This window comes from Lepidochelys kempii, chromosome 6 (assembly GCF_965140285.1).
Source record: "Lepidochelys kempii isolate rLepKem1 chromosome 6, rLepKem1.hap1, whole genome shotgun sequence".
Lineage (NCBI taxonomy): Eukaryota > Metazoa > Chordata > Testudines > Cheloniidae > Lepidochelys > Lepidochelys kempii.
The window spans coordinates 28951828-28975688 of record NC_136385.1 but is presented as its reverse complement, the minus strand read 5'-3'; the positions used below and the strand labels follow the sequence as shown (position 1 = coordinate 28975688).

The 23861-nt window shown below is 43.4% G+C and overlaps 1 protein-coding gene across 6 annotated transcripts in view; it reads left to right on the top strand.

Moving 5' to 3' along the window:
* The window catches only part of OSBPL5 (oxysterol binding protein like 5), a 221064-nt gene extending 198442 nt beyond the window's left edge, over positions 1-22622 (top strand). For 5 of the 6 annotated variants that reach the window (XM_073347294.1, XM_073347291.2, XM_073347292.2 and 2 more), the window contains 12 exons: positions 589-670; positions 1427-1525; positions 2291-2387; positions 3692-3790; positions 6074-6171; positions 8275-8364; positions 10983-11119; positions 15311-15496; positions 16235-16373; positions 17825-17942; positions 18709-18811; positions 21300-22622. In XM_073347294.1, the coding sequence (XP_073203395.1) occupies positions 589-670; positions 1427-1525; positions 2291-2387; positions 3692-3790; positions 6074-6171; positions 8275-8364; positions 10983-11119; positions 15311-15496; positions 16235-16373; positions 17825-17942; positions 18709-18811; positions 21300-21435 (1384 nt within the window). In that variant the 3' untranslated portion in view covers positions 21436-22622. The remainder of the gene's footprint in view (positions 1-588; positions 671-1426; positions 1526-2290; positions 2388-3691; positions 3791-6073; positions 6172-8274; positions 8365-10982; positions 11120-15310; positions 15497-16234; positions 16374-17824; positions 17943-18708; positions 18812-21299) is intronic. The other variant, XM_073347295.2, reaches the window with a different exon arrangement.
* Positions 22623-23861: the final 1239 nt, after the last annotated feature.

The window sequence follows — 23861 nt, the reverse complement described above, 5'->3', positions numbered from 1 at the left end:
TTCTCAGTAGACTACCAGTTTTGTATCTGGTTGGAAATACACTGAGGACAGTTTCATCACATAATCACTTCCTGCTCCATCTAAAACTGGGAAGATTTAAAGTGGTCAGGCAAGTGCTAAATTTCTGATTCTCCCAAGAAGTTAAAGGTGTTGGTTGATTTTGAGTGATAGGACTGGACCAGTTACTATCTTATGACCTCTACACAATTTCGGATCAAGTGGCAACCCTAAAGCCAATTATTGCCCTAAAGATGAGATTATTGCTTTGGGATTTTTAGAGGGGCACACACCTACTAGTCAATTCCAAGAAATCCCACAGTTTGTGTGTTTGACTTGCGTACACCACTAAGAAACCAATATCCACTGCGGGGGGAGGGGTGCTTTCCCCCTCAATAGTAGCAGCATAGTGTTTGTCAAGACATGTAGGGCCTGGTTCATCACTGCATTACTTCAGTTTTATGCTGGTGCAATGCTGAAAAATCAATAGCATTACACTGGAATTAGATTGGAGTCACACAGTGATGAATCAGACATGTAAATGGTACAAAAAGCATTTTGAGTAAATGTCCTGTGTCCCTTCTCCCACAGAGCTGCGCTCGAAGACGATCCATACAGTCGAATCAAGCAAGTGTTGAGATGGTATTTGTCAGGCTTTTATAAGAAGCCAAAGGTAAGACATTGCATAAACCTTGTAGATATAATAAACATTCAAACTTACTGCTTGTATAGTTTGGATTTATTTTCTTGCCTTTCTCTTGATCATTCATTTCTCCTTTTGTTGTTCTTACCATTTTACTTATTTAAAACTGAATTTACGGGGGATATGGTGGGCAGGGGGAGCAGGGAATAGCAGCAGGTTATCAGAAATGGGCTCAGCTCTCTTGCACTGGACAAAGGAAGCTAGGGCTGGTCGTGTGCCACAGAGAACACCATGTTTAATTGTTGGGGTCAACTCTTCTTATGGTGCAATATCAGGAGTCTTTTTTTCTCTTCTCAAGTGCTAAAAACATATTGCTAGATCTCTGTATCTGAATGTACTTGCTGTGTGTAATAACAATGTAACTCTTTTCATCAATAGATTTCAATGTCCAAGTTAGTAGAGGCTATAGATCAGTCTGTGCATCAGGTGGAAGTGGTTAGACTAGACAGAGGGTGAGAATCAGACGCGCTGGGGTTCTGTCACTGACTCTGCCATTTGATTTGCTGTAGAACCGTGGGAAAGTCACTTGATCGCTCTATTTCTGTTTTTTCCCCATTTGTAAGATTGGATAATCAGTTTTCATTGGTAGTAACTTTTGGGTCCTGGGGCCATGTCCACACCAAGAACAACACAGCTCCCAGGTGTGCATTCTGTGCTGTAATATTCCCATAGTTGTGTGTGTGTGTGTGTGTGTGTGTGTAAGATTTGTGTCTTTTTATTTTATAGGGAATAAAAAAGCCATATAACCCCATTTTGGGAGAGACCTTTCGCTGCTGTTGGTTTCACCCACAGACAAACAGTCACACGTTTTACATCGCGGAACAGGTAAATAACTTTGTTTGCAATCCAGACTTTTGTAAGCACTAGAACTGCTTGAACCGATGGGTGAGCAACAGTGTTTCATACTCCTTCTCTGAGACTGAGTCTTTTGCACAGGGATATAGAATAGGTTATGGCCATAAACTAGTCTTTTTTTTTCCCCTCTCCAGATTTCCTTAGCTTGCCATTTGCTTCAATGTACACTTTTTAGAGATTTTTCACAGCTAAAATCCTTCTGTGCTGCTTTCTAATATGATGAGTGGAACTGGAAAAAGAACAAGTTGTAACAGGGATCTATCTAGTTTGTGGCACCAGAGGCTCAGGAATGTAAACCAGAGCCAGGCTGCTGCCATTCAAATAGTAGAGGCTCAACATGTAACACTGGCCTTTCAGACTGTTTAATAAAGCCTCTTTTCCTGCCTGCCACATCACTCGCTTCTGACTAATGGAATACTATTCAAGTTAGTATGGTTTGCGTCTACACAGGGTATGAATCACATTGGATCAAATTCTGCATTGATTGACCCCAGTCCAGCCCCACTGACATCAGCCAGTGTAAATGGGGGAATTAGCCCCTTATTCTTCATGGATGAAAGAGATGGTATGTGTGGGATTTAGCCCTTCATGACATAGGCTGCAAGGCTGATTTTTTTTTTCTTCCCTTCTTCAAAGCTGCCAAAGGGTTTTGAATCCCCAGTTGAACTGGGCATGTAATTATTTTAATGATGGAGGAAGCTGAGAGTTTCACAGAGCTACCTTTTTTCCTTGTAGGTATCTCATCACCCACCAGTGTCAGCCTTTCACGTCAGTAACAGGAAGGATGGGTTCTGCATTACTGGCAGCATTCTCGCCAAGTCCAAGTTTTATGGTAAGATCTCAAACCTAAACACCCTTAAGGTTACATGCTGGTTTCTTTTGCTTCCTCTGATGGGCTTCTTACTCATGCCAGTGGACGGTGAAGATTAAGAGCAAAGAAAATGCCCAAATAAAGTCCATGTCAGCAGTATAGCCTAAAATGTCATTGGAGCTCCCACTGGATTTTCCAGTTACCTCCTCCAAGCAGGGCAAAATGGACACTTGCTGGGGAAACTGTCATCTACAAAAACAGCAATGCTCTATGGCGTCTCTTGGCAAAAATTCAAATAATTCAATTGTGTTGCCCACACGGAATGATAGGTAGAGGTCTAAATTCTGCTCTCATTTACACACGTGACAAGCCCATTTGTTTAAGTAAGGTTGTACATGTCAGCAAGTACAGAACTTAGCCCACAACACAATTCTTCACAACTCAGATGATTCTTCAAGATGAGATTGGCAGCGAGATCTCAGCTCAGATTTTTCACATCTGCATTTTTCAGATAGAGCTGTAGGACTGTAAGGGTCTGATTTCTCCAGAATTTAAGGTTCTTAGGGATTTGTGGGTGTTCAGTTGTACACCTGCTTTACATGTGCAATTACCACAATTGTATTCACAAATCAGGCCTTTTACATATACCCATTAGTGCACACAAAATACCTGACTTGTGTGCACGTGTAAATACACAACTGCCTCTGATCTCAACTTTCTAAGAATGGGGCCCTAAAGTTCCACAACAGACTCTGCAGATATGAATATGTAAAAGGACACTGCTACTTTGGGGTCTAAAGATAATGTAATTATTTAAACTAGTTTGTCATATGATACAACATCCATCAAGGAGTTTACACTGGCTGGAATTTGTGAGCAGTCACTGCTGTCCTTACAATGTTTATGGCATGCTTGTTCGGAATCATACCTAATTAAAAGAACTTATATAATAAAGGCTTTGGAAAAAATCCACTGAGCTCTAAATGACATAAGAACATAAGAATTGCCTTACCACATCAGACCAACAGTCTGCCAAGTCCAGTTTCCTCTCTCTGGCAGTAGCTAGTACCTGTTGCTTCAAAGGAAGGTGCAAGAATCCCTGTAGTGGAGTATTTTAAAATAACCTACCCACAAGATAGGTTTCTACTCCCATTAATTAGTGGCTGGTTTATGCCCTGAATCAATGGGGTTTATTTATTTCATTTAATTAGTGATCCTACATTAAATTGAAGTCTCATTTTTAAGAACTGGAAAATGAGTGAATTAGCTTAGACGTTTGTTTTACAAATATTCACAAATGCTAATCTGTACTCCTATATCTATAGGTAACTCACTTTCTGCATTATTGGATGGGAAAGCCAAGCTTACGTTTCTAAATAGGGGTGAAGACTACATCATTACAATGCCATATGCCCATTGTAAAGGTAGGATGTGAACTGAGTTCAAATATTATGTCTGAAGAAAGCAGGCAGAATAATATTATGGGCTCCTAATGACTCTGGGTTCAGTTCTGCAGTAGTTCTGCTCTCTCATGTGTCCCACGTGAAGTCAGTGGACACTAAATGCATTGATAGTTACAACAGTCAAGCCCTGTACTGGTGACGGGATTACACAACACTCATTTGTTACAGAGGTATGGCAACTCTCACTGAAGTAATTTGACGTTGCTAAGCATGTCTAAGGGCAGAATTTGTCTGTTGCATGTTTCTATCAACACTATGCAGAAATTAGTAATCCAGAATATGTCATGTGCACTGTGGGTGAGGTGACAATGAACATTTTCTTTTATACTTCCTGGCTTTTGAGTATTTATAACTGAAATTTTGATATTAAAGTACAAAGCTTAAATTAATGCCCTTCTCTGGCTTTTTAAGAAAGACTTGGGGATTTTTATTATTATTATTATTTATTTCACCCTGAATCCATTTTTGTGTAGGTAAAGGTCTGTGAAATTGGAATTCCACAGTAAAATAGCAGCCCAAACCCACAGTGAGGTTACTATTCAATATTGTATGTAAATAGTATAGACCAAAATCTACTCTGTTTATACTAGTTCAAATATGCAGTAATGCCATTGTAGTCAGTGGAGCTACTGCTGACTCAACATTGTAGCTAAATACAGAATTTGTCCTAATAATGCTAAACTTGATATGTTGGTCTGCATGACTAAAGCCAATTTTTCAGAAGCTCAGACCACTTTTTCTTTTCTTGGCCTGGAGACTAGCCTTCCTTGAAGATTAACCACCTGGACAACTTCAGCTTTTATAAATTATGCTGTTTTTGAGTTATGCATGCACAAAGTCTTTATCTTTTTACAGCACCAGCAGAAAAAGTACGTATTCCCCCTTCCCTCCACACACACAGTGATGAGCATGCAAAAATATGGAATTCATATAAGCTTAACTTGAGTGGTTTCAGAGGGGTAGCAGTGTTAGTCTGTATCAGTAAAAACAATGAGGAGTCCTTGTGGCACCTTAGAGACTAACACATTTATTTGGGCATAAGCTTTTGTGGGCTAAAACCCACTTCATCAGATGCATGGAGTGGAAAATACAGTAAGCAGGAATAAATATACAGCACATGAAAAGATGGGAGTTGCTTTACCAAGTGGGGGGTCAGTGCTAACGAGGCCAATTCAATTAGGGTGGATGTGGCCCATTCTCAATAGTTGACAAGAAGGGGTGAATATCAACAGAGGGGAAATTATTTTTTGTAGTGACCCAGCCACTCCCTGTCTTTATTCAGGCCTAATTTGATGGTGTTGAGTGTTTGTCTACCAGAAGAGAACGCCCAGAATCCTTTTGTTAAAGTCCTCCCCCTCCTATCCATTGCAACTCACAGGGCTTTTCACAAGAGCTCAGCTCCAGAATAGGCACTGAAATAAGTGGAGCTGCTGGGTGCTGAGCACTTCTGAAACTGTCCCCTCTCTGCCTTCAGGATCCTACAGCTAGGATCATCCCTTGTGAGTGACTGATCTCTTTCTAAAGATAACATCTTGGAACCCCTCTGCAGGGTTTTGAGAGCATGTGGAGAAGCCGAACAGGAGTGGATGCTTTATGTTTAGGTTACATGGCCAATTTTAAAAAATCCCAGGCCTTTGCTGTAGAATTCATGCCTTTTTGACTAAACATCATTGTGGTGTCCACAATTCAAGAAGGTAAATTGGAGAGAGGGTCCAGAAAAGAGCCACGAGAGAGATTAAAGGATTAGAAAATATACTTTACAGTGCTAAACACAAGGAGCTCCATCTATTTAGCTTAACAAAAAGAAGGGGAAGGGGTGACTTGATTGCTTTCTGTAAGCATCTACATGAGGAACAAATATTTAACAATGGGCTCTTCAATCTAGCAGAGAAAGGTATATCATAATCCAATGGCCGGAAGGTGAAGCTAGACAAATTCAGACTGAAAATAAGGCATATATTTTTTTTTATGGTGAGAATAATTAACAATTGGAACAATTTACCAAAAGGTTGTGGTGAAATTCTCTATTAGTCACAATTTTACAGTCAGGCTTGGATGTTTTTCTAGAAGATCTGCTCTAGGAATTATTCGGGAGAAGTTCTGTGGCCTGTGTTACGGAGGGGTGAGACTAGATAAGCACACGGATCCCTTCTGGCCTTGGAATCTATGAATTTATAAGAATGTCTGAATTTAGAAACCAGCCCATTGCCTCTGCAAACATCACATCCTATTGTTTTGTTTTAGGAATTTTATATGGTACCATGACAATGGAGCTTGGAGGGAAAGTTACTATCGAATGTGAGAAAAGCAGCTACAGGGCAGAGCTGGAGTTCAAGCTCAAGGTAATTGACATAATGCCCTTGATCTGTCTCAGACCCTCCAGTTCTTTCTTATCAGTGCCAGACATCCGGGAATCACACAAAGAATCTTATAATGGGACTTCCCATTAGTGAGGGAGGAGGCATAGCCTTGTGATTTAAGGCACAGGGCCAGCAGTCAGGAGACCTGAGTTTTACATCCAACTCTGTCACTGATTTGCTGGGCCAAGTTACTTCTGCACTGCAGCTGGGACTGTGCTTCCCAGCGCAGGTAGGCAGCTCAAGCAGAGCCTGCGCATCTAACATGCGCACCGTAGCAGCAGTATGGGTACTCAGGCAGTGAGCCCGAGCTGCTGCTCTGTGCTGCCGCAGCTACGTGGCTGGTTTTAGCATGTTGGCTCAAGCAGAGCTAGTGCCTGTGTGTCTACCCATGCTGGGAAGCATACTCCTCGCTGAAGTATAGCTGTGCCCTTAGGGCCAGATTTTCAGACCCTGGACTCTATTTTCGTGGGTGCAGTTATTTGTGCTTTCAGTTTAGGTCACCTGTGAAGTCAAAGTTTGTGGCTTTCAGGCAACACTGGGGACTCTTGTAGGCATCCTGATAGAAGTGGGCATTCAGGAAGGATTAAAGGAGAGGGCAGTGGCCTGTCACTTTTCAGAGACACTCAAATTGGTTTTTACAAAGCATCAGTTCATCTCCTATTCTGATGAACAGTCTCTGCCTAGCTGCAAACTAAATACAAAGGAGTAGAGTTGTGATGGCAACAGGCCTCACAAGGTAGGGTAGATCCCTTAGGGCAGAACTGGTGCATTGTTACAGATTTCCGGTGAATGCTGAATCCTTTACAAATTCTCCCTGCGGGATTCTGCAGGGAAGGACAATGTTTTACTGTTTTCAACTTGTATTGGAAAAGCTACACAGTTCACTATAGCTTCCTCAAATACCTTTTCAGCAGTGGGGCTGCCATTGGGTTTCAAACCAGTGGATTTTGCATCAGGCCCATGGAAAGACTGAAGTTAAGGGAAGTCTTTCCATTGACTTCAGTGGGCTTTGCATCAGGCCCTCTACATATAAAATTGAACTCCAAGTACCTGATATAACTTAATGCTTATGACCCTGAAATGTGTGTAGACCCTGCCTTTACTGGCTTAAAAATTGTCTGTCATGGCCCAAATCTGGTTTGGGGAGGTCACTGTAGCTTGCATGTCAGATATTTACATATACTATACTATGGCTATTTCTTAGAGCCTTAGCCACATTTGCAATAGACTTGTGAGCAATTAAAGATGTGATTCGTGGCCTTGTTAATTTGGATGCTTGCCTGTTCTCTGGTGGATCACATATGTTTGTTCCTGCCATGCTAATTACCAAAGAATCCTTTTTCATGGATGATGCAGTAATGAATGTTTTACAGTATAAAATAATGCTGTGCAGCTCCAACTTGCAAACAATGTTGAAAAGCAGCATTTAGAACTGATGAAGAAATATCATTGGGTGGTGGAAATGGAGCAGCTGGTCACTCTATTGCCTTCATTTCCTGTGTTAACCAGGTGCAACGCGAAAAGTAATTTTATATTGTTCCAAGGAATCTCTGGAAATACCCTTTTGCATTACCTACTTAAGCCTTGTCTACACTGAGGATTTGCACCCATTACATTGGTGGCCAGACACTGATATAGTTGCTCTGGTTCAAAACCCTGCTATAAACGGGGAAAACCACTATTTGTATTGCTGCTGTTTACACCTGCTTGAAATGTGGCTTAAGCTGCACTATTGCAAACTTAATTCTGGAGGAGTTTACTCGGTCTGCACTAGGAGTTAGCACTGGTGGGTGAAGCTAGATCAGGGTCTAGACACCAATGGATGAAATTGAGGCAAATTCCCAGCATAGACATTGTTGGATGTTAATATATTTGAAAGTCTGTCCCTCTTCCCTTGTGTCTGCTACAGCGACTTCAGTATCAGAGGCAGATAGGATGGGGCACATTGGTAAGGGGTATAAATGCCAGAATTCTTGTCTTTCCTCCCAGTGACACTGGAAATCTGACAAGTTTTCAGCTTTGTTCTTATGTACTGTTTGTTTTTTGGCTCTCTTCCAGTTTGTATTTTTTTTTTCCTCTCAACAGCCCTTCTTTGGTGGCAGCACAAGCATTAATCAAATCTCTGGGAAGATTAAATCAGGAGAAGAAGTGTTAGCAAGCCTTGATGGACACTGGGTAACACATCTTAATCTGCACTACTAACATTAAAAAAAAAAAAAAACACTCTGTGTGGTCGTGGGGAGGGAGAGGATTACAGCTTGAAAACTTTAAGAGCATTTTGTTACTTTCTCATTGTTTTGAAACGGAGCCTGGTTCCACACTAACATCTCTGCCTTACCCCACATCATTTGTAGTTAACAGCGGAGGATGGAGTTCAATGGGACATAAAACAGAGGTCCTGACTACCTCTGGTCTTTAAAGCTCTGGTAACCTCATCAGACTTAAGTGCAGGTGACTATAGTCTGAGTACCTGCACTTTTAGAAGCCCATTGGCATTAACGGGAGTCTTTCCAATGACTTCAGTGATCTTTGCATCAGCCCAGAGCAGATATTGATGGCAGCAGACAAGAGCTGGCAAATTGCCAGCCCTAAACTGATCAGGATTCTTGTCTGGCCTCCATTACCAGTGTCTCTGAATGCCTCACAATCTTTAATGCGTTTATCCTCACCACACCCCTCTGACGTAGGGCAGTGCTATTCTCCCCATGTCACAGATGGGGAACTGAGGGACAGAGAGACTGACTTGGCAAAGGTCATGCCATAGTCTGTAGATGAATTGAACCCAGATCTCCAGAGACCTAGGCTAGCACCCCAACCTCTGGACCATCCTTCCCCTCAAATGCAATGTTAACCTGTATTTGAAATTTAGTCAGAATGTATTCACTCTTCACCATGGGGCAGGGTGTGTGTGTATGTTCAATTCCAACTCTAATCACCACTTTGTGCGCCTTTGCAATTTTGAGTAGTGCTGGATTATAGATTACATTGGCCATGCTGTTTTCTGTGAATCAGTTGATTATATTACATAAAACAGTCATGCTGTCCTAGAGTCTGATGCCATCCATTTGCGTGCCGCTCGGCTTCCTGCATTTGTAATTGGGTTTCATCAACCCTGAAACAATTTGTTCCTCCTTTGCCTTTTGCAAGGAACAATTTGCACAATGTGTTATGTAAACTCCATGGCTTCAAGAGAGCAAATCTGTAAGATGCTCTTTGGTTTTGGTGCTGTGTGTGTTGGGGTGGCACAGGGGGAGGAGATGTTGTTGTTCAGGAAATAAGAATATCAGCCTATTCTCTGAATTCTGTCTGCTTTGCTCCAGCATCATGCAAAATCTCTCTCTCTTGTCCATCCACCTCCATAATTTAAAGGAGCCACTGGTGATTTCATGCTTTGGGAGCACAATCCCCAGGAGACAAGGAGAAGAGCTGGTTCTTGGTCAAGAAGCAAATTCCAAAGCTTCCCTAGACTCTGGGCTATGAGGTACACATGGAAGCTGTCAGCACCTGCCACTTGTTATAAGATGTGCACCTGGTTTTTTTAATGGGCTTGTAAATACAGATTTTATAAACCTGCCATTCAGACTATTAGCACCTGCCTCCTCCAAGCTCCACAGCTGGAGAGTATCTTGGGGATCTGTTATCCTGACTTGGAACCAACTCCTCTGTTCTTCCCCAGCCAGGGGATTGGCTCCCAGACTGAGATCTTGTCTCACCTGAGAAGGGCTGTGGAAGGGATTAAGGTTCTGGAAGGAATCTGCAGGTGGGGAGGAGGCTGGGGGACTTTGTGTGGGATGAAAGAGGAGCTGTAAGTGACAGAAAGTGGCTGGGAGCTTTGCATAAAGTGGGAATGAAGCTGAGCCTAAGAAGCAAGTTATAGGTGTACCAAGGTCCATTGCGTAGGAAGGAAAGCAGCTGGGAGACAGGTGGGTAGACAGTGATGGGTGCAATAACTATCCGTGATCTAAACATGGCATGGACAATACTCACACTATGTTCAGATCGCTGAATGGCATCAACCTTCATGCTGTTCAGCAAATGCGATAATATATAACTCACTCCAGCCTCGTGGATGTCACACTGTTCACTATATGCTGTGTAAATTACCAGTCTGGCTCATTTTGTTTGGGGTGTTGCTTCGTCTGTAGGCAGGCCTACGACTCACTTAGTGAGGCAGAGACTCTAAGACATCACCTGATCAGTCTGTAAGCGGTGGAGCTCTATTAGTAGTTAGTTGCCAAATAAATTGACAAGCAATGTGGATGAAAGGCTGGTGGTGGCATCTGAAGAACGGAGTCCCCTTTCACATGGTACATTTCCCGTTTCTGTTAACATTGCACTGTGAGGTTTTGTAGTCTCTGCTGTGCAATTTTCCTTTGGTTTCAGCAGTGATGATAGGGAGAAAGGTTTGGTAAAGAAGGAGAGGAGGTTGCCTGATGTTGAGCTTTTGGTTCCTGTATTTGTGTTCAGATACTAAACTGAGGGGGGCCCTGTTAGCACCTATATAAATGGTCTTGTGGGGATGAACATGTGGTCAGCAGGGATGAATGTGGTTCATTCTCTTTTAGCCCTCTGATGAACTTGGCCAGTGTTTCTTATTTTCAGTAAACTCCCTGCTCCAATTGAATAGTTTTCAGAAAACATTTAGTGAACCTGTCTGGAGATGGGGAGGGTACTGACCTTCGAACTAAGTGCCACTCCCCAGCCTGGCACCAACCTTCTGCCAGTGTTCCTCAGGATTATTTGCCTGTGTGTTCCTGCAGTCACTAAACCTTGCCTTTCATTTTCCTTCTCAGGATGGGGAAGTGTATATAAATGACCTGAAAAATGGGAACACTGAAATATTCTGGAACCCAACCAGTGAGGTGCGGCGGCAAAGACTGAAACGCCACATTGTGCTATTTGAAGAGCAAACAGACTCTGAATCAGAGAGGTGGGTAGGTTGCTGGAAACCAGCCTGCTGAGCTTCCTGCTGGTCTTCATACAGTTGGAACTAAATACGAGGGTCCTGAGACTCCAGCAAGATGCTGGAAGGATTATGGCCTTGCTTAACCTGTGCATATTTCCCTGCTGTATGTTGTTTTTTGTTCCTCATGTATTAGCGATGATGTAATATTTCCAAGGAGTATTAATGATAGCATGACCAAGTCCTAGGTTTCAGAAATGGTAGAGGCCACTCTTTTTTGTCAAGTAAAATAAGATCATTTTTCAGGACTCCAGAGACCATGAAAAGAAATCTCTGTTATAACCTGAACTGAATACCAGGGGATATGATAGATTCTTCACCTGGAGTTCTTTAAGTCAAGTTTGGATATCTTTTTTAAAAGAAGTTCTCTGCTTCAATCATAAATTGTTAGACTAGAGACAGGAATCGCTGTCCTTCTGCATAACACAGGCCATAGAATTTTACACAGACTGCTTGATCACAATGGCCCCTTCTGGCTTTGAAAATCTAAGAGACTTTAGATGTGTAAGCCCCAAAATCATCAATTGACCTCCACCAGTGCAGACACCATTTTTACATATAAAACCCAGCATTTAACACGCTGATCAGGAAACTGCCTACCTGAATTACACACGCAAATATACCTCCGCATACATAAATGCAGGGGCAGCGTGGAAATGAATTCCCCTGCACACTTTGCAGGCACGTCAGGAAATGCCATCTGAACTTCTAGGCCTCCATTGCAATGGAATAGCTGTGAAATGAAAGTACTGTACCAATAAGGTCCACATGCAGTGCTCTAAATACCGAATGAATAAAGCTGACTTCAAAAGAACATAGACTGTTTAAAAAAATCATTGTGAAAGATAATTCGCCGGCGCCCCAAAACAAAGAAAATCTCTCCAAATTTGGGGCAAATAGTTTGTAGTTTTTATTTACCAGGGTATCACCAAAGCTGCCTAGCTGGCTGACCCCCTTCAGCATGCCAAAGTCTAATATGTGCAACCTGTTGTATTTGGGGGGCAGAGGGAAGTGGCTGTTATGGTGGTTGCTGTGTGAATGAATTGCAGTCTAATACTGAATCAGCTATTCATCTCACAGCCCTGAATATCACCTGCCCATGGGTAAGCTTTGCAGTCTGTGACGCGTATGCTGTTGTGCAGCAGAGCATGGAAAGCCTCAGGTTGTATAGAATCTGCAGCTCTCTGAGGGGATGGAGAAAACTGGCCTTGTCACAAAATTTGTTTTTCCTGCTGCTTCTGAGCCTCAGAATAAAGGCTTGAAGACCCAGATTTTTAAAGCTGTTCAGATGCTGCCATGACAGTCAACTCCCAGGAGTCTAAATCTCTTCCTAAAATGAAGTCAGGCAATGCTGAGCACACTGGTGCCTAAATAGCTTTAAAAATCTGGGCCTAACTCTTCACTACATTGATGTGTGGTGCAGTTATACCAGTAATACACTAGTATAACAGAGTGGAGACCAGGGTCCAAAAACTAATTTTTGCAAGACATCAAGAGGCTAAGACTATTGGACACAGGCTCACACCTATTACTATTCATATTATAGTGGTGCCTAGAGGCCCCATTGTCCTGTACAACTGCACTATACAAATGCAGAGTGTGAGAGAGTCTCTGCACCAAAGGTGCACAGAGGTGAACTGATTTGCCCAAGGTTGCACAGCAGGTTAGTGGCCAAACCAGGAATGGAACCCTGGTCTTCTAGCTCGCAGGACAGTACTGTACCCACTAGACTCCACTGCCTTCCTTTGCCTGCACTGTTATCTACAGTGACTGCAATAGGCTCCCTAACAAGAAAAAAACAAGGGAGAGGGTACCGCTGTTCACCTCTCCACTGATGTGATTCCCTGCTCTTTGTGCTTTAAACTTGCTTCTTATTGCTATCTCTTTGTCTGGTTCAGATCTAACCCTGGAAGTACTTCTCTCTGAGGTTTGAAGAATGGGCAGTTTTCCCTGTAAAAGGTTCTAAAAAGCTGGAGGCCATTTCCTTTTCTCACAGACTTATTGGAACAAGGGTAATGGTGTCATTGTTCTAAAAATGCCATCTTCCCATCTCAGCTGCTGGGAGTCCTAGGATACAGGGAGGCTTTGATCTGTAACTCAGCAAGAGCAATGCACCTTGTGCTTCTAGTTACTCTAAGGAACACGTATATGTTCACTGGAAAACTTGCTATGCAAATCTTCTGTACAAATGAGCAGACCACCCCAGCACCTCTTTTTGGACAGTGTCAAACAGAAATCTAGAACGCAGAGGGTGAAACCAAGGGCTGAATTGCTACTGGCAGGCAGAATGGTCCCATGGATGAAACACTAGGTTGGGACATTGGAGTCCTGGATTCATTTCCTGGCTCTGCTACTGACCTGCTGGGTGACTTTGGGCAGGTCACTTCCCCTCTCTGTGCCTCCAGCCCTTTGTCTTGTCTATGTAGATTACGAGCTCTGTGGGGCAGGTAGTGTCTCTTCCTAAATGTTATGTACAGCACTTAGCTCACTGAGGACCCAAACAAAGCCACTGATCCACCAAAACCTTGAGGACCTCTGAGAGTGTTTGTTCTCAGATTAGCTAATCTGGTGCAAACCCATCAATCCCCTAGGTAGGCCCTTGTAGTTGAGCTGCTTCTAGCAGACAGACAACTGGCAGTTTTCAGCTGTGTGCTGCTCTGTCTCTGCTGAATCCTGGGTGCTCTAATCATAGGATTCAGATTCCAAGAGTTCTGCCGTATCTTCCCCATCCTGTCCACAGAATACTAAATATGCTCACATCTTCCTCATGATTGCCTGAAAGCCCTACTTGCTCTCAGTTCAGCACATGAACTGCACATCAAGGAGCAAATAAAAAAGCTAACACTCTGCACATCTGTCTAGTCTAGGTGTTTGGAATATGCCATCACCTGTGTACCTGAGGACAGTTCTAGAACACAGATACCGTATCATTTGAGGGTCTCGGGGTGCTTTACAAACATAAATTAAAGAACACCCTCAGTTTAAAATAGACTCATCTCAGATAATGAGGCCATTTCTATACTAGAAAGTTTGGTGACAGAACTTTTGCTAGCTTACAGCTGCCACCGTTGCTAAAATGATGGAGCACTTGCACACTTGGCTGCTTTTGCTGGTGTTGCATGTCCTCGTGACAAGAGCTTGTGTTGACAAAAACCACACAGAACAATGGGTAGCTTTGGATATTGCACCTGCCCTGGAAGTCTCTAGGCCAATTATTGTGCTTGTAGAATCACTTTCCTGCATGTGTGTAGGTTTTTTAAAAAACAAAAACAAAAACTTTCTCTCCCCTGTTGCTATGTGAAAGACCCACATAGAGAGGAAACAGTAAAAATCTAATCACTAGATTATTCCCTGCTGTTTTTGGATGGCCATCCATCTCACCAGTGTTTCAAGTCTTATTCAGCCCTTTACTAATGTTTGTTTAAAGCTTAGAGTGCAACAGAATTATTTATTAGATTCCAGTGGAAAGGGAGGCACAATTTGACTTGTGTTTCCAAGGTGAAGGGAATAATATGGGGGTGGGGGGAGTGTCAATAAAATATCAAGGGCCTAATCTTACAAGTTAGAAGCCTTCTGCACAGGAAAATATATGCATGCAATTGGATGCCTACATTTGTGCCTTCAGTTTATGGTGTTTGCAAGTGCAAATCAGCAAATTACATATTTAATTGGTTATTTAGACCATCTAAATAGACATTTTCATGTGCAAATATCCAATTTGCATATACAGCTGCAGTCCTTTCACGTGCATTTTTTCCCACATAAACTCCTAGAATTTAGCCCTGGTTGCAAGGCAACTCTGACTCAAATCTCTGTCTCCTAGACTTAAATAGTTAAAAGGGCCAGTTCAACAAAAGGTTTTCCTTTTTACTATGGTCACCTTTTAAACTTACCGTTGGCCTCAGACAACTACGCACTACTGCCTTACTATCTTTAGTGTTTAGGTGGCCAGTTCTTAAGGTGGTCTTTATATGCTGTATTCATTTTCATCCTCCTGATAAAAGTCCATTTTAAGCCAAAGCTCAGGCTGACTAAACCTATTATTATTCTCCTAGTGCCTCTCAGTGGACTAGACAAACTTTTTTTTTAAGGCTCCAGCTATCTGGGTGTGTTGCTGGTTTTGAGGCCGTTTGTATTTGATTCCCTGTTTATTTCTAGACTTTGGCAGCATGTAACAAGTGCAATAAACAAAGGAGATCAACACAAGGCAACTCAGGAGAAATTTATATTGGAAGAAGAGCAGAGGAACGCTTCGCGGGAGCGGAAGGAGAATGGCACAGAGTGGAAGCCACTGCTCTTCCGACACGATGCTGCTACCAACGAATGGCACTACAAATATGAAGAGTGAGTGACTCGAAGCATGTATAGTTATAAGTGTGGCTATAATGGGTTAAGTGCAGACATTGCTTCTTGGGCTCCAGTCAGAAATACAAAGTGCTACATGCATACGGCATACACTGGCCTGCTGCACTTCCATCTGATGCTTGGGAACACTGGTCTTGCTCTTGACCAGATTGCACCTTGATCAGGCAACCTTCCTCCTGAATTCTCCCCAGTGAGTACTTGAACATGCAGTCCTTTCAAATGAAAGGAGTAGACAGATCAGTGGAATATCTCCTTTGTATTGGTACAAATAGAGGACAGATCTGTAGTGATGAGAAGGTGTGTTACCAGCTGCAGGAGGTTTAGCAGTCTGTGTGATCTGAGTTGTCAGTCTCAGCTCAATTTGCTGAAGATGCATCCGTATTGCAAAACCTCCACCGCAGTTGGTTCTCCATAAGCACCCTTGTTAGCAGCCTTGGCAAAGAAAAGAAACCAAGGACTTGGAGAACCTGAAGACTTCCCTGCCTTCCTACTCTAGATTTGTTACCTCTCTGTCTCGCTCGGAGCTGAGGCACCCAGATGGGCTAGGATGGAAGCAACTTATGTTCATAAATGCCTAATTGCCCCCACCCCAGTTCTGTGGGTACACCCATTAAGCCCACGGCTAAATATTTGCTCCTGTGTGTTTGGAATTCATGCATTGCTTTTAATAAACCTGCTGCGGTTCTGTTTTTTAATACTTTCGTTTTGCTTCCAAAGTTTAAGGCCCTGGGACCCTCTAAATGACATTGCCCAGTTTGAGAAAGATGGGATACTTCAAACCATGGAGAGGCACCTATCCACAAGGATGTTGTCCCACAAAACCATGTGTATAAACAACCAAGTTATACGACACAAGGTAACCATCACTCAGCCAGAAAGCCCCTCTCTGGGAAGTTTTTTTCTTCTTTGCATCTTTCTTCATATACCTGTATTTCTTTGATCAAGTGCTCAGCTCTGATTTTTTCATGTTTTCTTAGACACCACAAAATCCAAGGGCTGCCTCTGCCATTAGAGGCTTGTTTCTCTAGCTGTACTTTGCCTCTGATATTTTCCTGGTGCCTACTCCAGGTGCTAATCTGCTAATATTTTTTTGGTAAGAGGCTGGCTGGGTGAGTTCCTGTTTGAAGGATCATTGTAATTGTGCTGGGATTTGTTGTAATACTAATTACATGCTAGAACACCTAGAGCTTGGTATAGGCAACACTTCTTATTTACATCTAAAATAAAATCAGAATCCTTGATTAATTGACACTATGCGATTTGTAATAGATATCTTCCCTGCTATAATTTTACAAACTTTTATTATTTTCTTATGTTGGGTGGTGAATGGGGTTGAAATGAACTTTACTGTTCAATACTTACAAAGCACTTCTTTAGGCTGGATGTGATCTAGGGGTCTGAGCAGAGGACGGAGGCCCTGGAACTCAAATTCTAATCCTGACTCTATCACTTCCTTCCTTCTGGACAAGCCTGGCAATCTCTGTCTATCCACTTTCCCCATTTGTAAAAGGGAACAATATCTACGTCCCTGCTTTGTTCTTGTTAGTTATTTATGGTTTGTAAAGTGCTTCTGAAATGTGGAGAGCTATATAGAAGTGCTAAATATGAGTTAGATATAGCCCATACCAAAATCCTGAACCTGGATCTTGATACATAGCTCACGCCTTTTTATAATGGCCTGCACACCTCTGAAATTTGGGGAAGTTTAGGTTTGGATTGGGATTTCAAACTCCGTGTTCCCTGGTGTTTGGCTATATAGCTTTGGTTCTCCCGTTCTAGAGAGATGGGGTAGAACTTTCGAAAGCATGTGGGAAATGAGAACACAAGTACCTGTGACTCCTAATGGACTTGGGCTCCTAAAATCTCTTTGGTGCGTTTGAAAATCTCCCTCATGAGATTTGGATCCAGATCTGGGCTATTGGTCTGGGCCCATCCCTGTTGTACACTAGTGGCATAATTTAGAGCCAGCAAGAGAACCACAAAATCCAGCAGGCCAAATTCATCCCTGGTAAAAGCCTGTTGAAGTTACACCAGGGGATGAATTTGGCCGGCTGGATTTTGTGGTTACTGAAAAATCTTAGCTTTTGGGAATTTTTTTTTTGGGGGGGGGGGGGGGTGTCTCTGTCTCTCTCTCTCTAAACTAGATATTTCAGATCTGATCCTGAGAGGTTCTGAGCAAGTGTTCAGTCCCCCTCATGATCAAACTCCTAGATTCCAGAGAATGTTCCCTACGAGACGGGATAACACTTAGTCAAATTGTTGTCAAATTTTTGACAGTGTTCCTTTTAATCATGCCCATTGATTTAGAGATCTGCGAAAGAATGCAGGCGTCGTAAAACCAGTGACCAACCATCCAACCACAGCCAGAACACTGAGAGCAGCTGTTCAACACCAGAGTCTGTGCAGGAACTGTCGGACGATGATGGCAAGTACTTGGCAAACGTTGGGCCAGATTTTGCTCAAATTTAGCACCTTATTCCTTTGAGGAGCTAAGGTACTTCCCAGTCTCATTACTGGTGTCCGAATCTGGCCCATTGACTTCCTTTGACGTTGTTTTACTGATTGTTGTATTAGAAATACGTCTCACTCACTATTTCTGTGTTCTGTCCGTTCCTTCCTTCCTTCCTAGTAGTAACACACATGTCAGTGACAGGCTATTGTGCCTCTGAGGGCTTCCCGAGGGCTGACTTAGCAATATCAATCACTTCTGTGGCATGAAACATTGTAGAGAAATGTGCACTGCGACCACTCAGTGCCACTAGATTTAGGAAGAGAGCAGGCCTCCTTTTCCACTACTCTTCTCCTCCGCCCCCCCCCCCCATTAGGTTTTGTTGAAGGGGCTAGCAAGGTGCCCTTGAAGATGAAGAGAGCGGGGCGGGGGGGGTTGCAAACCACTATATAATTGCGCTCACCCTACAAAGGAGGAAGCTAGGGATATTTGGGGGGCAGGGGTTCTGTGCGCTGAGGGGGTACTACCAGTCTGACTTCATATCAGCCTCACTCTGGGGCTTGGTTTTCATGATGAAAATTCCATTCTGCATTAAGTTCCATGTTAGTGGTGTCCTTTATCTGAAGTACTTCACTGCATACAGCTGCTCACTTGCTGGGGGATTTTGTGGCATGTGTCACAGGTCTCCCAATCACCAGAGATGTGTGGTAAATCTATTTGTCCCTTCAATGGTTTGCCGCAGGTTTTGAAAGTCCATGTACTCGGTGCGGAAAGGAAACGAATCACCTGAAGGAAATCCACATGACTGTCTTATCCCTACAGAAAGCCCAGCAGGACATACACAGGTAGCGATTTGCATTTGTTAGCACCATGATCTCAGTAAGACCAAAATAACCTTTGGTGTTTAACTCCTCTGAGCCAGCCTTTGGAGTCTGGTTAAATCAGAGGGGTGCAGTTTCAAGGTATAACAATAAGTATCCTATTAAAATCCAGAAAAGGCTTAGTAAGCCTTCACATAAAACATGGAGAGGATCTTCTCTTAGCCCCATCTGGGAGCATTACAGATCTTCCAACTCTTAAACCTACTGCATAGATGCAGACATCTGGGGAGCTCACCAGAGTACTGGCTAGAAGTGTGATTGCTAGCTGGCCATAGAAGGCCCTATTCGTCAAGGAACCCAACATGCCTACATTTGACTTGCAACCCCAGGTAGGAAGGGAGCTGCACAGAGATCTCACTGCACTGCTTTCACTATTTCTCCTCTGACAGCCCAGTCATTGCAGGAGAAACAGAGGCCTGAGGGCCTGTAATTGGGTATTGACAGATTCAGTTCATGCTTTCAATAAGGTCTCTGTTTAATACCATGTCTGAGAGATTGGTGATCACACCTGGTTACTTCACTGGCAAACTGGAGCTACACCTTCTGAAATGGTCATGTTTTCAGCAGGGGTCCATTATGGCTTTTATACTCTGACTTGCCTCGGGGTCAGGGTGCTGCCACCCCATCCCTGCAGGAGTATAAGGAAATGGAGCTCCCAGGCATGCAGGGGGAAACATGGCTGCTGCTACATACCATATAGGGGGCTGCATTCATTCTCCTGTGCACCATGGGTTGATCTTGGGTCCAATAAAGTCCATTGGAAAGTTCCCATTGACTTCACTGGGGCAGGAATAGGAGCCAGGTCAGCAGAGTCTCCAGGTGCAGAAGTGGGTGGAGTCCTAGGTGCTGACTCTGTGGGTGCTCCGGGGCTGGAGCTGCTCAGCACCCACCGGTCACCTCATGGATCAGCGCCTCCTCCCCCACAGCACCTCCTGCCTGCTGCGATCAGCTGTTCAGCAGAAGTGTTCAGGAGGTGTTGAGGGAGGGGAGGAGTGGGGGCAGGAAGAGGTGGGGGTAGAGGGTGGAATGGGGAAAGGGCTGGGGTGGGAGCTTGGAGGAAGGGGTGGAGTAAGGGCGGGGCCCGGGGCAGAGCGGGGGTCAAGCACCACCTGGGAACTGGGGAAGTCGGTGCCTCTGGGTGGGGCCATAGGCTTACTGTCTCATTCCCATGTTTGGGGTGGCTGGTGCCCATTGACATGCTGGCAGGGAGCCAGTCCCTGCATTCACGGGAGGCCAAGGAATGGGATTGTCTGGCTGTGGGTGGAGGGGATGCAAGAATGAGGAGATGTCTTGTGCCCTCCTTCCCTTCTCAGCCTCATGCCATCTGGCTTTGAAGGCTGATTCTGTCCATCAGAATGGTTCCAAAAAGTACTGCTCAGAGGGAGGAGTGTGAGGGTTAGTGACCATTCAGACACCCTTTGGGAAGCTAATTCTATTTTAGGCTGTTTGACAAGACTAGTAAAGATTTTTCCAATGGCAGTACTCCTCCTGATGACTTTGGAAAGCTAATGAGTTTGTTTAGGCTTGAATAAAGTGCAGCAGATTATGTTGTTTCAGTAGACAAGGCCAAGAAACCTATTCTTCCCTCGAGTTACTAAATCTTGGCAAGTACCCAGAATTAGTCTCTAAGGTGCCACAAGTACCCAGAATTTAGTGTCTTAGAATGAGTTGGCAATTCCTGAATTTTGCACTGCACTCTGGCCTTTGCTGCCTTTCTCACTCCTAGTGCTAGATTTTCAAGGAACCTGGCCCCAGTTGGTGGTACTGAGCCTCACAAGTGCTCGGCACCCAGCGGTCCCCATTGTGAGAGGGCCAGATTCCCTGAACAGCCCATGCTGAGATCGCTGGAAAACCCAGCCATTTATTTTGGTGCCTGAGCTCGACCTGGGCTGTTCCACAATGAGGGCCAGATTTTCCAGGTGGTGAGCCCTTCTGAAAATTCTGTTCCTACTGTTTCTGTTGCATGGGAATCAACCCTTTTTTTAGAATAATTGTTGGTATTATAGTAGCACCATGAGACCCTAACTGACATCGGGGCTCCATTGTGCTGGGTTCTGTGCATGCACATAGGGAGACAACCCCTGTCCCAAAGAGCTGATGGTCTATATAGAAAAGATAGACAAAGGATAGGAGAAAGGACATATTAATATTATTCCTTTGTTAAAAGAGAAAAGCACGTGGGCCCAATCCTGTACTCGTCAAACAGGCTTGTAAATTTAAGCCATAGGGAGTCTTGCCTATGTAGGATCTCCAGGACTGGGAACTGTAGCTGAGTGTTCATGTGTGTCCAGGGCGGACAGGGGCAGGGAAGAATATCTGTAAAATTCTTTCCTACATGCAAATGGCATCCGATGAAGTGAGCTGTAGCTCACGAAAGCTTATGCTCAAATAAATTGTTTAGTCTCTAAGGTGCCACAAGTACTCCTTTTCTTTTTATTATTTGTTGTTTCAGAAACCTCACTGCTCTGAACAAAAAATCTTTCTACAGGAAAGCCTCTTCCGAAAACCTCCTCCTGGACTCTCGCTGCTGGTTTCTCATTTGCGTCTTTCTTACATGTCAATTGTTCATTAATTATGTCTTCAAATAAAAGCACTACGTTTGGCAGCAATAAAAGTTACTGGCTGCAGGAGGGGGACACTCGCGCAAGGAGCCCATCGAGGCACCAAGCACTTTAAAACCAATGCAGCAGAGATGGAAGAAAGAGCCAGGCTAAAAGGGGACCAGGGAACCAACAGAGTTTAGTTCCTTCAGATTGTCATTTGCCTTTTTACATGTACATCTTCAAGGACCTCTTTACCTGTACGGGCCTTAATGCTAAAGCCAAATGTAGCTTTAATTGTGCAATTTGTTTTCTATGTCTTGTCATTTTCTGATGCAATCCATAATTACCAAGCAGTATTGGTGCCCCAATAATGGCAAACAACCACATGGTTTTAGAATGGTTCCATTGCTTTGTTTTATAGCTCTAAGGGTTGGGGGAGGTGGGAAGGGTTCTCATTGTCCATTTTCAAGATGTCTGTTGGGTACATTTAGTTATGGGAGGGGAACATCAGACGGTCCAAAAATCCAACCACTTGGTTATTGGTCATGGTTTCTCCTGGATCTTGCTGTTGACACACACACAGTTGGACTTGAAAATGTGCATGACACTCCACTGCACAGAGATTGTAAATATGCACGATTTCCTAAAAGTTGCCACCTTTAGGAAATGGGAATCATTCAGTAAAGCTCCTCATTCTGTTACAGAGCCGATAATGTCCTGAACTAGACCCACTGAGTCAAATGTCAGACATATTTGTTTATAAATCCTGGTCACTTTTTTTTTTTTGGCTATATGGCTGTTTTTATATTATAATAACACAAGAATTGTACAGAATTCCTCTGAAATTTCCCATTGCCTCCTTGGAGAGGGAGCAAGTATGTGTGTTTGATCGTAGGCACATCTATTATTAAAGGTCAGGAAGGGTAAGGGTTTTGCCACTGCGTTGTTAACTCTGTTAACAGTCTTCCTATTTTACACCATTTTTTAAAAGATTTGCAATATTCTTTGTAGAATGCAGTCAGTACTAAGCCTTTATTTTCTGGCCTGAAGTAGTTCCAAGTGGTAAGTACTGCTATATATACAGCCTTAAAATACTTAGTGATGGTGCCAGATTGGCAAACTTTAAATGTAAATGTTTCCAAATTTTTAACTACATTCCTTGTCATGTTCCCCAGTTAGGGGAAACCTGTTTGTGCTTGATATGTTGAAATAAAATTACACCGAACTTTCAATGACCATTTCTTTGATGGATTATTTGTGTTTGGGATTTTTCTCATTTTGTAGCAGTTATGCCGTGCTTTCCTAATAGATAGTATACAGTAATAGATGTACAGTTGGCTAGCGTATGTACACAGAAGAGAGAAGCATTCCATGCTAAGTTCTGAGTGACACAATGAGTTGTCTTCCTCCCTGAAGGAGGAGCAACAGCTCATGGATGGGGTTCATGGAAATGCTTGGCAGATGTTCTCTATCTTGCATGGAATGGGAATAGCAAAATTCTATGATCTGACATTTCTCTGACTCTCAAATTAGGCCATGCTTTTCAAATGCAACAGGTGATTTTTGGATGTCTGTCCTGCTGAAACACCTTAAAGATCCACAGTAGTTAGCACTTTCTTGAAAAATGCCTTCACAGGGAAAAAATACGATGAAGTGAGCTGTAGCTCACAAAAGCTTATGCTCAAATAAATTTGTTAGTCTCCAAGGTGCCACAAGTACTCCTTTTCTTTTTGCGAATACAGACTGACACGGCCGCTACTCTGAAACCTGGTACTAAAGGGCTCTTTCATCTAGCAGAGAAAGGCATACCAAGAACCAATGGCTGGAAGCTGAAGTCAGACAAATTCATATTAGAAATTATACACAAATTCTAAGTGATTAACGTTATGAATAAATTACTAAGGGAAGTGGTGGACTCTCAATCTCTTCGGGTCTTTAAATCAAGACTAGAGCCTTTCTGGAGGGTATGCTTTAGCCAAACACAAGTTATTGGGTTCAATACAGGGGGTAACTGAAATTCTATGGCTTGTGACATACAAGAGGTCAGACTAGTTGATGAGAATGATCCCTTCTTGCCTTAATATCCATGAGGGGGGCCAGCTTTCAGAGGGCAGGAACTCGGCACTTTCTAAAAATCAAGCATCTCTAAGGCCTTCTCTACACTGCCACTTTGCAGAGCTGCAACTTTCTCACTCAGGGGTGTGAAAACACCCCCCTGAGCACTACAAGTTTCAGCACTGTAACGTGCCAGGGTAGACAGTGCATGAGTGCTGGAAGCCGCTCTCCCAGTGCTGGTAGCTACTCCGCCCGCGCTCTGCCGTGACTACACAGCAGCACTTTAACGTTGCTAGTGAAGACATACCCTAAATGTTTCAGTCTGGACGCCCAAGGTCACTAATCACTCTTGAAAATCTTGGCCTACCTGCTTCACAAACAAGTGTAGTTCCAGCGTCCACTTTCTAACGAGTGTT